This window comes from Belonocnema kinseyi, chromosome 8, assembly GCF_010883055.1.
Source record: "Belonocnema kinseyi isolate 2016_QV_RU_SX_M_011 chromosome 8, B_treatae_v1, whole genome shotgun sequence".
In the NCBI taxonomy this organism is placed as follows: Eukaryota; Metazoa; Arthropoda; class Insecta; order Hymenoptera; family Cynipidae; genus Belonocnema; species Belonocnema kinseyi.
The window spans coordinates 109,574,002-109,589,320 of record NC_046664.1 but is presented as its reverse complement, the minus strand read 5'-3'; the positions used below and the strand labels follow the sequence as shown (position 1 = coordinate 109,589,320).

The following is a 15,319-nucleotide window of genomic DNA, read 5'->3' as shown; positions in this document are numbered from 1 at the left end:
CCCTGCACCGTCACCGAACGCCCGTCAGCCGACTCGCAACCACTCGTCCTCTCATCCCCCTCTGTGCCATCCCCAAGGCCTCTACAGATACACTTGCGACCACGTACACACCTCGAATTTCCGCTTTGGATGCCCCAATAGCGCGTCACGTGCACGTGTGCAGTATTGAGTACTTATATCCGGATATTTTATTGCCAACAATGGTTTGGACGGAAATTTTTCACAATTGTTGACTTTGGTGTCGCAAGTTTGAAATTAAAGAATTCAAAATTACAACGCTCAAAATTCTACAATTTCATTCTAAAAACATTTATAAAAATAAAAGCGTTCAATATAGGTGAATTATAATATTGGAACGTTTCAGTTTAAAAAATTTTCAACAGCCAGTATTACGATTAAAATAATATTTCAGGTAGAAACGTTTAATATTGTTTGGCTTAAAATTGTAATCATTCAGCCTTCTTTAAGATTAAACAGAAAATAATCATTAAGATTAAAGCAGGATAGAAGCACTTACATTTTGACAATTCCAATTTTCAAGCGTTTAGAATCTAGGAAGTTTGAATTTAAAGCGTCTAAAATTATATAATTTTAGATTAAAATATTAAAATGATTTTAGTTTTATTTAAATAACCTTTAATTGTTAATTTTCCGTTTCAAGCATTCAAATTGTATTACTCTAGATTAAAAATTTACGAATTACAGCGTTTTAAATTTAAAATTTTAGAATTATTGTAAATGGAAAACGTTTGAAAATGAACAAAAATTTTAGATGAAATATGAGTAAATATGGCAAAAATCGCTTAGTATCGTTTAAAGTAGTATAATTTTGAATTGAAGGCGCCTGAAATTTTTATAATATTTATACAATTACAAACAATTAAAATTTCATTTCTGATTTGAAATTGTTGCCTATATTTTTATCTGTTTATTATGTAGAATTTCAGTAATAAAACCTAATTCTTGTCGAAATAAGTACCGATATTAGAAATTGCAAATTTTGTAATTTTGATTAAATATGTTCAAAAAATATATAACAAAATGAGGTCAAGACCAGTGGCAAAAACTAAATGAATACAGAAAGCAAGTTCTTTGTTATAGAGCGTGTAAAATCATTCAAATGTACATGGTACATACACATTCTTCTGCATGGCTAAGTATCTCCACTGCTACCAGCACACCTCTGCTATTCGTGTTTCCACTTTTTCATTGCACTTTTATGCACTTTTCCATCCTTTCGTGGATAGTCGCGGTTTCGAGAAGCACCTAGGTATTAGTAGAGGCGTGCTTACTTTGTCAGGTGCATCGTTACTTTTCTTTATTTCCCTGCCGATTCAAACGACCAAGGATATGTATGTATGCATGTGTGTATTTTACTGTTTTACTTTTTTCTTTCGAATGATACGAGCTTTTTTATCGGAGACATCTCGCGTTCGCATAAACGCAGTGCATTGCCGATGATGCTATATCTGATTTCAGTAGATATGAGATGATTTTCTGTCAATGTTTTGAATTTTAAATTAGGATAAATAATTATTTATATAAAAGATACTGTCCAGTATTACGACATTTTCAGTAAGGCAATGCAGTCAAGTATAGAGAGGTGGACGATAAGCGAGGCCGAGCTGGAAATGGGTTAATCTTACGGTAAAGTCTAGAACAGTGGACAGTAATTCATATGTAATAATTATATTAATGGCTTTGAAGTACATTTTTTTCTATTTAAATTTTTATCACTAAAGCTTCGAGCCGTATAGAACTTTCTCATTCATGGTGAGCAGTTCTAATGCTTCAGATGTGCTGGTGATGGTCCCAAAGTTCGAACAATGATATCTAAGTTTTTAGTTGTATGTAATATTGATTAAAACCTCAGTAACACCGATGCACACGTCGTACGAGTATCTGTGAGATATACAATGGGTTAAGTCAAAAAATTAATAATAAAACTGAGTTTTTCGCATTTCCCAGGTGAAAAGGTGCACAGGCAAATAAAGAAGGCCATAAATATAAGAAACAATAAATGTTGACCAGTCAATCGAAGTAAATAAATCCATAAAACTTGCGAAAAATATTGAATTCTGGTAACACATACATAAGTTTCAGTTCTTCGTGCCTATAATGGCACTGGTGTTTTAGTCAAAAAGTAAACTAAGACCAGTAAAACTAAGTACACAAAGGAAAACTAAGTACACGACCAATCAGTCCTGTAAAACAGGAACCTCGAAGGGCATGAATGTATAAACGCAAAAAAAACTTAGGACTTAATATTTGAACTTGGTACCTATCGCATTACTACCAAGTATGTAATGAAAATATCACAAAAGAAGGTTGACTGAACTGTTGAGCAACGCGAGCATGAGAAATAGAAGGGGGGGGGGGGCACAGTGGGCTGAATCGAGAATTTACTATTCAAAATCACCTACAGCCAACAATTATTCACTGATTTTCAATTTTTTTAGAAGTGATAAGCAATAGTTGCGCAAGAGTGTCTATGGTTTAGATTTTTTAATTTTTATATTTTTAAATTAATAAAGAGAGAGCGAAAAGGGGACTTTTTTAATTATTATTTTTTAGCTTTAAACGAGTAACTTAAATGATCCCATTCTTGATGAAAATGAATGTCGATGTATCTAAAGAACATAAATAATTAGCAAGAAATGAGTCTAATTGTTATAAACAAATTATAATAACAAAATGTCAACATCATGGAAATTTTGCTTGCAAAGTATATTTTTAAATTGAAATTGCTTAATTTGATCTACACGATCATATTTGCTCATCAAAATTTGTTTTCTGGTTTAATTTGCTTATTTTATAAACATATTATATAAAAAAATGCATAGTTTAGGCATTGATAGGCAGAAAGTAATCGTTTTTCTTTCTTAGTGCCTCTAAATGATAATTATGAAAATATTTAGGGATAAAAATGTAACATTACATATTATTTATTTATTTAATAAACAAAATTGTATAAACAAATGCATAGTTTGGCCTTTTACAGACAGAACGTAATAGTTTTTCTTTCTAATCGTCTTCAAATTACATAAGTGGCAATGTTGAGTAATGAAAAATTGTTCATCAATATCATTTGGCTAATTTATAAACAAATTTTCATAAACAAATGCATAGTTTTAAAATGGATAGATAAAAAGTGATTGTTTTGCTTTCTGATCGTATTTAAATAATTATAGTGTACTGCAGACTTATTATTTGTTATTATTTGTTTATTTTATAAACAAATTATATTAAAAAATGTATAGTTTAGGCATTTATTGTCAGAAAGGAATCGGTTTTCTTTCTTAGTACCTTTAAGTTATATTAGTTGTAATATTGAGTGATAAAGATAGGTCATTTTATGTGATTTGTTTGTTTTATTAACAAATTTTGTCAGCAAATGCATAGTTTGGTCGTTTAAAGACAGAAAGTAATCGTTTTTCTTTTTAATCGTCTTTAAATTACATACGAAAGTCTTCTCATATTTTCATATTTTCAAGTGTGCAAATAAATATACTTCTTGGAATGGGAAAGACATAGAACTATATTTTTTCTCACATGTCATGATTTGATCTTAAAAAACCTACAACCAAATGGTACATAAAGTAGGAGCTCAGATGAATACACAAGAATTTTGCCAGATTTTTAAAAAGTTTTTAAGATAGATAAAAGAACAACCCGACATAAACGACCTTCCTTGTGACGAAAGCAGAAAAAAAATCTATGTGACGAAGCGTTAAGCATGCATTCATGGCAAAACTTTGTTTTTTCTCTTTATCCGATTGAGGCCCCCATTCGCATACAGTGGATTGTAAACAAATACCCTTTATTGGACTGTGATATCTCGATAGATAAAATGAAAGCCTCTTTATTAAAATGTAAATGTAATAAAGCACCGGGCGAGGATGGGATTTCCAATGAATTTCTCAAAAACCTTCCGGAAAATTGGGTAGAGTACTTAGGGCGCCTCTTCAACGGGATCTGGGCCGAGGAAAGAGTCACATCTAGCTGGACCAAAATACATGCATTTATGTTGCATAAAAGGGGTGATCAATCTGACCCTCATAATTATCGGGGAATTGTCCTTATAAGTAGTATTACTAAGATCTTCTCTAAGATCCTGTTGACAAGATTAACAGCGTAGGTCAACGAGGTGAACATTCTCCCAGAAAATCAGGCCAGTTTCAGGCCTGAAAGAAGTTGTATTGATCATATTAATACCTTAAATTCTTTAATTCAAATTCATTTGTCTCTCCCAAAGCGACGCATCTTTGCTTTTTATATAGATTTCAAAAAGGCTTTTGACACAGTAAACCACTGTCACCTATGGAGCAAACTTCTAAGGATAGGCATGTCTAAGGTCCGTCCACTCCACTGATCTCTGTATACTAATTGGAGAGTCTATCAGATAGGCCGGTTTGTTCCGACTTGATGCCATGTCAAGGTGGAGAACTTTCTCAATATGGCGGGACATACTGTCGCGAAATGTAACGTGGAGCGCGATGCAAGTACAGGGATCATGAGAAAATTATATAAAAATGTATATTAATCTTTACTTAAACATTATAACCATGGCTGTTACGTGTGTGTATTGCGACGAAGAAAATTTTTTCAAAGACAGGACATATCACAAGTAAGTGAAACTCATGTTTGCATGATTTTAGGTTATGTCAAACATTTATTTATTAAATGATTCGATTGTTTTTATTTTCTATGAAAAATGTCTGAAAAGAAGTAAAAAAATTATTGCCGAAATCCAGTTCTTAGTTAACAAATTAAACGAAAGCAAATGTAGAAAGTGTAAATAATAACTTTGTATTTATATTCTATAATACCTTTACGTACATAAAATTCAAATAGTACTTTGTTGCCAAATTTTTATTTTTACATTGACAAATTTTTATTCAGAGAATATAGTAAAGTAGAATTTTCTTTTAGAAATAGATTTCCATTTACGGATCCAGAGAATCTAGAATGTTGGTTACAGAGCATGAATCTGGGGTCAGCTTTCTTTCCTTCGAAGTATTTAATGTTATGTTCGGATCATTTTGAAAAATAATATTTCCAAAAAGAAATTAATTTTGCTTGCCTACGCCTGGGAAGCGTTCCTACGTTATTTGGATATTATAAATCCGCTTGTGTATTTTGTAAGGCCGTGAAAGGACAGGCTAAAGAAAGATCGTTTCGCAAGTAAGACATGAATAAAACTAGAAAATTTATTTCTTGAGTACATGAAATAAAGTATTGTTCTATAACAGAAAGTAAAAATTGAGTATCAGAAATTTAATTGATATTTTTTTCTCAAAATATTTTAAGACATATGAATAAATAATAAATTTTATTTCAGATTCCCGTTACATAATGCAGAATTGCTTGAAAAATGGGTTGCGCCAATGGGTTTAGAAAAATTTATTTCGAGTACCAAGAGTTTACTTTGTAGTGATCACTTCGAAGAGAAGTGTATTTGTAAAAAAGGTCGCAATCCATCGAATTTAACTCTTAGAAATAATGCTATTCCCATCATATTCATGCCCGCAACAATTGAAGGTGAATTTAAATAATTTTAAGTGTTTTTGTGTGATATTTTTTTTAAATTTGTAATATAATGCATAGTTATGCATTTTTTATGTTAATTGTTTGAAAAACGTATTTTCCAGAAACGTCTGCAGAAAACCGGAACACATTTGATGACATGAGAGGGAAAGTTTAAAGTTTCTTGTAATTAATTAAAGACTTCTAAATCATTTTTACATTGTTCAAGGTGGATTTCCAACTTTTAAATCGTTTTTAAATCACGAGGAGTTCGTGTATACCTCTTAGGGGTAGTTTTGAGGGAACGTATTATATATAATCGGAGAGCAAAAAAATAGCAAAAAATATCAACTAACAGTGTTTTCTAAGTTGTATTATTTTGTATGCTTTTTCATACATATGTATGTTCTGCAGCATACGTTCACGTGGAAGGGTAATTTTTAGGGTAAACTATAATGAGAGAAATTTTCAAGTGTCATGTAATTAATTTGGAGTTTTAAATCATTTATACATTTTTCAAGGTGTTTTTTCAAATTTTCAAAACGTTTTTAATCACGAGGGGTAGGTGTGTACGTCTTACATATAGTTTTTGGGGGACGGATTATATATCATCGGAGAGAAAAAAAATGGCAAAAAAATATCAACTAACAGTGTTTTCTGAGTTGTATTAGTTTTTATGTTTTTTTTCATACTTATATAAGTTCTGCTTTATACGTTCACGGGGAAGGGTAGTTTTCGGGGGAAATTATAATGAGAAGGAAATTTTTAAGTCCGATTTTAAAATCAGAGAGCAAAAAAAAACAAAAAAATCTCCACTTATCATTTATCTCATTATAATAATTGTTAGTGAGTTTTCATAGGTCGCGGCGCAGAGTTGAGAGTCTATTCGCACTTACGAGGGTCTGACTTCGTCCGTAAAGGTAACTAGTGGGAAGCTTCAAAGTGAGATCCTTAGTCCTCTCCCTTTTGCGCTTTTTATATACGATCTAGCACTTTCGAAATCACGGTATGCATGGTATCTCAATAGATCATTTATGTGACGTTATCCTACGTGCTTATGCTGATGACATAGTCATATTCGTTTACTTTTAGACTAATTTACAAGCCAAAATTAGCCTTATCACCCACTACTGTATGAACAATGTTTTAACGGTCAACGAAGCAAAATCAGAAGTTATGGTATATCACAAAGGTGGCCTTGTGAATTCAAATTTTTCTTTGCACAGGCTCAGCTGGAAGTAGTGAGCGAATTTGTCTATCTCGGTGTCAAAACATTAGACTCGGTTTTTTTTATAAAGAGATCATTAAAAGAATGTCTGCTGCGAATATTTATATGGGTGCTGTTTTAAGAATTTTATTCGCATCTAAATCTAATGTCTAGGAAACTAAGACTACCCTTTTCCGCAGCCTCACGCTTAGTTTTCGTTTTTACGCAATAGAAATCTTATGATTAAGGTACTTTGATTCAGTCGAGAAATTGCAGTCCTCTTTCTTTAGTTAAACACTAGGCTTTCTAACATACATGCTGAATTTTGCCCTCCGCTTAGAATATATTTAAGTCAGCGCTAAGATGGTTGTCGAGGTTGCTGGGTATGCCTGGTGACAGGTATCCTAGAAGATGTTTTCTTAAATTGAAGGCAATTTCCTTTATTTGTATACCCAACATCTCAAAAAGACAGTAGATGTTTGGCATGAATATCTGCATGTTAGGGGCTCCAATCTTACCCTTTGAACATCTACATTTAAACATATGTTTTTCTCCGCGAACAAACTAAATTAAATTTCAGTGGGTTAGAGTAAGAAAAAAATTGTTTATAATGTTATAAACAAACTAATTAACGAAAGTAGTTTTTTACTGATTCGCGATGATTAGCTTTTTGAACTCCACAGCTTATATATGGAATATGGCAGATACTAATGTGTGGTTACAATTATTTTATGATTGGCTGCTGTTTAGAAATTATTTAAACAATTTTTGTGAACAAGTACACATTTCGACCATTTTTCATCACAGACGGAATCTCATTTAAGTCCGGTTTCGCTCATGCTCCTAAATGGCTTCAACTTAAAGCGAACACAAGATTCGCTCACTCAGAATGTGAACAGTTAGTGGCCCCAAAGGGCTACACTTTAAACCTGAAACTGCTGCAGCAGCAATTTTTGGAACGACTTAAATGGGATTTTCATGTATATAAACAATTTTTATAGGCAAAATGCACATTTTGACATTTTTTCATGAAAAGTCTTGTTATTTTATTCTTTAAAAAATTAGGCCTATGCATGAAAAAATCGTAAAAATAGGTACACAGGAAAGTCCGTAGAGTTTACATCCATTTCAGTTAAAAGATTCGCTGCTACCACGCTTGTATACACAGTTACAGGGACTCTCGTGGTGTGGAGAGTTCTCTTACGTAAGCCAGAAGTTTTGCGATCCTACCACCGCGCGACATGGCACCCTAGTCGAGTCTTAAAGAATTTGAAAATGTAAACATGTTTTGTAGCCTCAAATTCTCGTGCTACGCATGAATTTCTTGGTTTGACCTAGAGTCTCAAGTGCTAGATTTTTTCTTTGCCTATTATCGCGTTCGTTTTGTGCTGTTGCACCTGATGGAATAAGATTTTGTTCTTGATGACTGCTATAATCGATCACTCGTATCTCCAACATTGAAAGTAGCTAGTATTCACAAAAATAAGTGGGGATTCAAATGTACTGAAACTATTAAACTCAATCAAAGCCGACACATAGAAAACCAAAAAGGACGTCAAACTTATTAAAACTTATACAGCTCAATTGAAGTCCGATTTTGATGCTCTAAGGATCGAATTTAGTACATCCAAGTGAAAGTCATTAGGAATTAGAGGAAAATATGTACACAGAAAAATCTGAAGATAAAGTTTACATCGATTTCGGTTCAAAGAGTCGCTGCTACCACGCTCGTATACACAGGTCCGGGAGCTCTCGTGGTGGGGGAATTTCCCTTACGTAAGCCAAAAAGTTTCGCGATCCTGCCACCGCACGACATCGCACACTAGTTGCGTAGTAAAGAATCTGAAAACGTAAACACGTTTTCTGGCCTCAAAGTCGGAGTAACACTGACACAACCAGAATCTTGATTAATCTTTATCCTTGATGCAGTCGACTTCAAATGTGTAATCTCTAAGAAAATGCCGTTTGCGACATTAGGTAATAAATATAGAATTTTTCAAGTATTTCCATAAATATTTTTACGAAGTATTCAATCTGCAACTTTGCTTATCAGTAAGTTTTTTTTACCAAAATTTTTTACTTTCGTTAAATTGCTGACGTTCCAATTCAAACATAATTTTAAATATTCACATATTTCGTTGATATAAGTCAACTCTCCAAACTCTCCAAACTTTCCCTTTCACGCGGACGCCTACATTTGTTCCTAACTAAAAAGTTAAAGAAACACTGAACAATTCTGAGAAGATACTTATGAACCATAATAAGCGTTTAAAAAATTATGTTTGTTAATTTGTATTATTTATTATCACACTAAGTAAAAAGTGAACAAAAAGTTCAAATTTCAGAAAAACCGCAACTCTCTGGCGTTAATATAGGAGAAGATAGTTATAAACAATAAAAATTCAATTAAACAATTATATTTTTTAAATTTCTATAATTATTACCTCACTATACACATTTTCGCCCATCTTCCCTAAGGTTAGCCGCCCCCTCTACCCTTTCTCGAAAACAATTCATGTCTACGCAGCTGACTGAAAATTAAAACAAGAAAAAGTGTAAACATTGTTATTAAATACAATTTTTTCTTTAGGAAACCGTATCAACTAAAATGACGATAAATCGTGATCCTGAAGAGTCAATACCAATTTTGTTTTTTAATTAAAGATAAAATTATAAGAAATTTGTGTATTCTAACTTGAAAAAAATAGAAAGTTGTAATACTGACAGAAAATGGGCTAATTGCATGAAGTTTAGATAATATATTTTTTAAATACTCCATAAAATTCTAACGAGCTAAGTGCATTCAAACTTTTTTTTTGAATATTTCATTTTCGAGAGAAAATTATCGAAATCCCTATTCAAAAATGCTGCGACCTCGAATCGGCACATCTTGCAATCCACTTAAACAATCAATGCAGTTGTTTCATTGGCTAATGAAGTCTGTAGCAAACAGCTGGCGAAAATTCAAATTAGGATTTCTAAGAGAGAGATTTCTTGATTAAAAATTGTCGAAAAGCAGCAGCCAGTTGACACAAAAACTCACTAAAAATATAATTTTGCTTAAAATATAAAACCTAAAAAAGATGGTAAAGAATAATGTCATTCAAATGCGTCAGATTTCTCTAAGTATAACCTTAAATTTTTGTCATTCACATGTCGAAATAATGAGATGATTTTTTTCTCCTCCAACCTTTGCCAAGCCTCTTCCGACATATAATTATGGCGCCAAATGTTAAAGTAAGTGATTATGAGTGATTTATTGCATTCACATGCCGACTTTCGGCTCATTCGCACTGTCAGACTTTACAAATCCTAGTTTTAGTAAAATTCTAGGCATTTTAAATAACTTTTAAGGTCATTCTTTATTTTTTGAAATCACGTTTATAGTAATAAACATATTAATCGTTTCTGTTTTCTGTTTACACCTGCAATAGCTAACGGTTATATTAATTCCTTTCAAAATTACGTACATTTGTAGTTTTCTTTTAATTCAACTGTGAACAAAAATATTTTAAAACATACAACAACCCCATTATATTAAAAAATTCATTCGGATTTTTGGGACCAAATTTAAAAAAAATTTCTTTGTTATGATTCAATACGGTGCGACTCCCGCAATTTTGAAAATTTTCAAAAATTCTTTGTACCCAATTTTGTTTTATATTACCCAATGATTCTAACAAGTTTCAATAAAATCGAATTACCCCTTGCAGATCCTGGTATTGCTGATGTATAGTTACCAAATTTTATTTTCGGACTTTGTGGGTGCCGAAACTTAAAGGCCACTTAAAAGCCACGGATACCTTGTTGAACAATCGCATTACACTTAAATTAAAGAAGGTGAAGGCATGAGAGGGAACAAGAGTGGTTAATTATGTTATAATTATCGCTCGTTTACCCCGCACCGCACTGTAACTAATGAGGTGAAACGGATTTGATATCTATTCTGTTACTCGACTGCACCATTACATTCTGTATTAGTAATTCCATTTAAGCCATACTTTACGTCAACGCACAGTTACACAAGCTATCCTCGAGTGTGGTTTGCCTCCCAAATTCTCCAGGAAGTCGAGAGGCTCTGGTGATTATTGTACGCAGCTAAACGCCAAATGCACATCATGATTGCCAGGAAACCCCTCCAGCCTTTGATCAGTTAGCTAATTAAAGCACCATATAAATTGGCCCATTATTTTCATTACTCTTCGTATTGCCTTTTCACTTATCCACATATTTTGACATAAATTTTCATCATTTTGAATTTCTCCAATTTCACCAGCATAGAGCCTTTAATTAAAATTGAATAAACATCTTACCAGAGAAAAATACAGTATTTAAATTAAAGAAATTCTAGCAATTAAAAAATACACGTTTTTTGTCACATGTGTTTCGTTTGATCAAGTAACTATTTATTAAAAACTAGACAGGTGAGGTTTTCATTTTAATTTCACTCGCAAAATTTATACCATCTGCATACTCTTGCATCTGTTCATAGTTTATCGTGAATTAATTCCTTTTCCTCAATTGTAAAATATACTCAAAAATACTTATTCGTAAGGTAATGAAAATAACAGAAGCGAAGATTTGGGAAGTCCAAGGTGGGTTTATGTGTACGAATCAAATAGTTACCTTAAGGCAAATTACAGAAAAAAGTTTGAGAGTAGGAAAAAAAGTTTTCTGTGAATTTGTTGACCTAGAAAAAGCTTTTGAGAAGGTAGATAGAAGTAAACTTTGAAAAGTCCTGAAAGAGTATGGAGTCAATGGATGGCTCCTACAAGCTATAAAAACAATATCTACGGGTAGCAAAACGAGTATAAGGGTAAATGGGAATGTGAGTGACTGTTTCGATATTATTCAAGTAGTTAGATAAGGATGCGTTATGTCTTCATAGTTATTTATATTATTTATGGACAAGTGTTTAAGAATGGCTCTTTTCGACGAATAGGGCGTGGGTCTCAAAACAGCAAGGCTACGTGGCTTAACGTTTGCAGATGATGAGGTTTTTATGGCAGAGTCAATCGAAGACTCACAAAGAATGTTGAATAAACTGAATGCAAGCATGAAGAGCATGGGCCGAAAAATTAACGCAAGTAAAACAAAAACTATAGTGTTCGAAGGAAAGAGTGAGAAAACACTATGCAATATTTTATTAATGAAGAGAGAATTAAACACCTTATACCTTGGTAGCTTATTTACTAGGGACGGGAAGATAGATGAGGAGTTAAATAGACGCATAAACGAAGGTTACAAGATTATTGGTAGAGTAGGGCCCCTTATCAGAAGTAAAAATGTATCAAATAAAGCTAAAATGGCAATACATAATTCTATATTTGTACCGACTGTACTATACGGTAGCGAGGCATAGACCTATCAAGAAACAGATAAGAGTAAAGTTAATGCAATTGACATGAGATTCTTGCGCATGATATACGGGAAACTTCTGATGGACAAAGTAAGTAACGACATAATTCTCAAAGCATGTCGTGCAGAAGAGACCAGGCGGTGGTCACTCAATGCTTTAGATGTGTCGCAACAAAGTCGACGTTGGAGCCATCTAGCGTATACTCATATCCCTAAGATAAGATAATATATTACCTTTCAGATAACCTCCATAAGACCCAGGTACTTTTCAGATAATGGACTTAAAACTAAATAAATTGCAGAAAACAATATAAAAACAAGTAGAAATACATAAATAATTGTCAGAATAATTATGTATGCATTTCTAGTTGTTTTTGTACTGTTTTCTATATGAAAATGTGTTTTTATGATGAAAGAAGATTGTGAAATTATTTTTGAAGTATGTTGCCGGTGAAAACAACAACAAACAGTGACCGTGGTTAATGTTGGCCATTTTGGAAATTTTGAACTTAGACTACGGAGTGAGGTGCGGGTAGCGCAATCGCTGCGCCATCTGGCGTATACTCCTAACGGGATCAAAGTATGTTCAGACACTCTCGCCATTGTGAGTGACCACCGCCTGGAAGAGACGTTAGTTGACACATGCGAAAGAAATCGGTTAAGATGGTTCGGGCATGCTGACTGAATGACAAATGAACGACTAATGAAACAAGTGTATCAAAGTAAAGTTAAGGGCAGCGTGTCCAGAGGTAGACCGGGAAAGAATGGTTAGAATGTGTGAATGAGACTCTAGTTAGAAGAGACATAAGAAGCCACAGAAACACGAAAGCCTGCACACCGAGAAACCTTTTGTTGCAATATCTGCTAAAAATCAGACTAGATTTAACTATTTTCAGTTTGCAATGGAGGGACATAGGGGCACTTTTGCAATGTTTACTACTCCGAGTAGTAACTAGTAACGACATGCCGAACTACAAAATTCATTGGAATAAAATTTAAAAATCTTACATTCATTTCTACAGAAGATTGCAATATTTGAAATGCACTATAGTAACGTCGAGAGAGACCGGCGCACTGATTTATTAAGTGACTTAGTAAAAATTGGTGCAGTCAGATTAAATGACGAAAAAAAAACCCAACATGTGCTGCGTCGCGTTGAAGGTTACGATACGTATCGGTTTACACCAGTGGTCGGTAAACTTTTTGCTCAGTTTTCAGGTATGGTCAGGCCAGCCCTTACTTAATTTTTTCTACTACTTTTCGGTATATTCATGGACCTCACTGTAATACTGTAAGTGAGCTTACTCCAGGAGAGGTCTTTTGTCTACAGGCATGTCAAAGTAAGGAACTTTAAAAACTTTTAATTTTTCAGCTAGCGATTTGAAAATAACATAATCAGCATCTACGAATTTTTTCGATTCCAATGATATATTACTTGCCTAAAAAAGTTGAATATTTGACGGAGTTTAATATCGAGAAAGTTCAGCTTCCTATTCAATTTAATACTAAATACTTCTCAAATTTTAAACCTTTATAGACAAATTACATGTCTTTGGAATCAGAAAAATACGCGGATTCCAAATATATTATTTTAAAATCACTGATTGCAAAATTAAGAATTTTTTAATCTCAAATTTGTTCCCATTTTTCGACAAAGGAACCATGAGAAAAAGGATGGTCTGCCCAAGCTCGCAGGTACCTGACCAGAAAGTAGGTCGTTGGTCAGCCCGGTCAGGGTAGCCTGACTTGGTCAGGAGCATGCCGACCACTGGTTTACAAGAGCATAAGACGTAAATGGAGACTTATTTATTATGGGATTTTGAACTCTTTCGCACTATTATATTTATTTTAATTGCAATTTACAGTACACACGATTCTATATAGTTTATACATTATTATATACATGCAGAAATATGATATTACAAGCTGAAACAGAAAAATGTGATCAAAGTAAAGCTGGTGGGAATCGAACACGGGTCTCCAACGCGGCAGCACGGCGATATTCCATCCTGCTAAACTAGATAATGAAATACAGAAATTTATCGCCCTTATGACGTAAATGCTAGCACTCAAATTGTTTTCCATTGAATTAGTCATTATTTGTTCACAGTGCTAGCATTTTTCAAATTCTAAGCAATATATCCTAAAGCAATCAAATATCCTAATATCGAGATTGAAAAATAATTTTTTTCTCTGTGGAAAAGGACCCCGCACTAAATGTATGGGAAAATGGCTTTCGGTGGATTTAGCTGAAACTTTGTAATTTTTAAGCTTATAAGTGCCGGATGAAATATCCGTAAAAATATATTAAAAAATTGACGGTTTTAGCGCTATGCGGCGCTAAGCGCTCAAGATCAGTGCATAAAACGAATTACAACAGATTTTGTTACAAAAGCGATGTCAACATAGAAATCACGGTTCAGATCGTGATCTGTCATATTTTCGCCTACACCGTTGTCTCATATAGCGCGCTTCTCAAAACGATCAAACGCTAAGCGCCCAAGATTTTAACTTGACTAATTAATCAATTCTTTAAAGGCAGAAATAGTACCCAAAGTAACATTAGTAACTATTGCGCACATACCGATAATAAAATTCTACCCTTCGCAAGGTGGTTGAACGCTAAGCGCTCAAGATCAGCGAATAAAACCAATCCTAGTAACTTTAGCGACAAAAGCGATGTCACTATAAGAATCACGCATCAGAAAGCAGTCGGTAATATGTTTAGCCAAACCAATGAGTTATATTGCGCGCTTCTCGAAACGATCAAACGCTAAGCGCCCAAGATTTGAACTTGACTAAGTAATTACTTTTTCAAAGACAGAAATGGTATCCAAAGTATCATTAGTAACTAGGGCGCACTTCGATAATAACAATGTACCCTTCGCCAGAGGGCCGAACGCTAAGCGCCCATGATCAACGAATAGAACCAATTCTAGTAGCTTTAGCGACATAAGTTAACACCGTTGACTCATATAGCGCGCTTCTCAGAACGGGTAAAGGCTAAGCGCAGAAAATTTGAACTTGACTAAGAAATCACTTTTTCAAAGGCCTTGCACAAAAGAAATGACAGACAAACATACCGTCGTCGATGGAAATAATGAGTGAATGCTGCATGATGAACGACTGTCACTTTTTAAGGCAAAAAGCGAACGACTTCAGAATGAGCGACGAACTGAAAGTAGGCCTAATGACTTAAAAAAAGTTGAAACCTCGGCATTCACTTAT

General features: G+C 33.6%; 2 protein-coding genes across 12 annotated transcripts in view; both read left to right on the top strand.

Annotated features, from left to right (window-relative positions):
- The window catches only part of LOC117178167 (protein groucho-like), a 397,186-nt gene that overhangs the window by 282,136 nt on the left and 99,731 nt on the right, over positions 1–15,319 (top strand). The gene's annotated exons all lie outside the window — the stretch shown is intronic.
- On the top strand, positions 4,495–5,740 carry LOC117178170 (THAP domain-containing protein 3-like). 2 transcript variants are annotated; one of them, XM_033369459.1, is made up of 3 exons: positions 4,495–4,627; positions 5,342–5,541; positions 5,652–5,740. In XM_033369459.1, the coding sequence occupies exons 1-3, from the start codon at positions 4,533–4,535 to the stop codon at positions 5,702–5,704; spliced, it is 348 nt and encodes a 115-aa protein (XP_033225350.1). In that variant the 5' UTR covers positions 4,495–4,532; the 3' UTR covers positions 5,705–5,740. The 2 variants fall into 2 exon arrangements, 1 of the variants encoding a protein (XP_033225350.1); XR_004467809.1 differs by lacking the exon at positions 4,495–4,627 and adding an exon at positions 4,949–5,184.

Excerpts from the sequence above, each read along its gene's own strand:
- LOC117178170 (XM_033369459.1), top strand. The coding sequence starts at position 4,533 with ATGTATATTAATCTTTACTTAAACATTATAACCATGGCTGTTACGTGT. Across the intron at positions 4,628-5,341 it reads AAAGACAGGACATATCACAA|ATTCCCGTTACATAATGCAG; the intron begins GTAAGTGAAACT and ends ATTTTATTTCAG. Across the intron at positions 5,542-5,651 it reads CATGCCCGCAACAATTGAAG|AAACGTCTGCAGAAAACCGG; the intron begins GTGAATTTAAAT and ends CGTATTTTCCAG.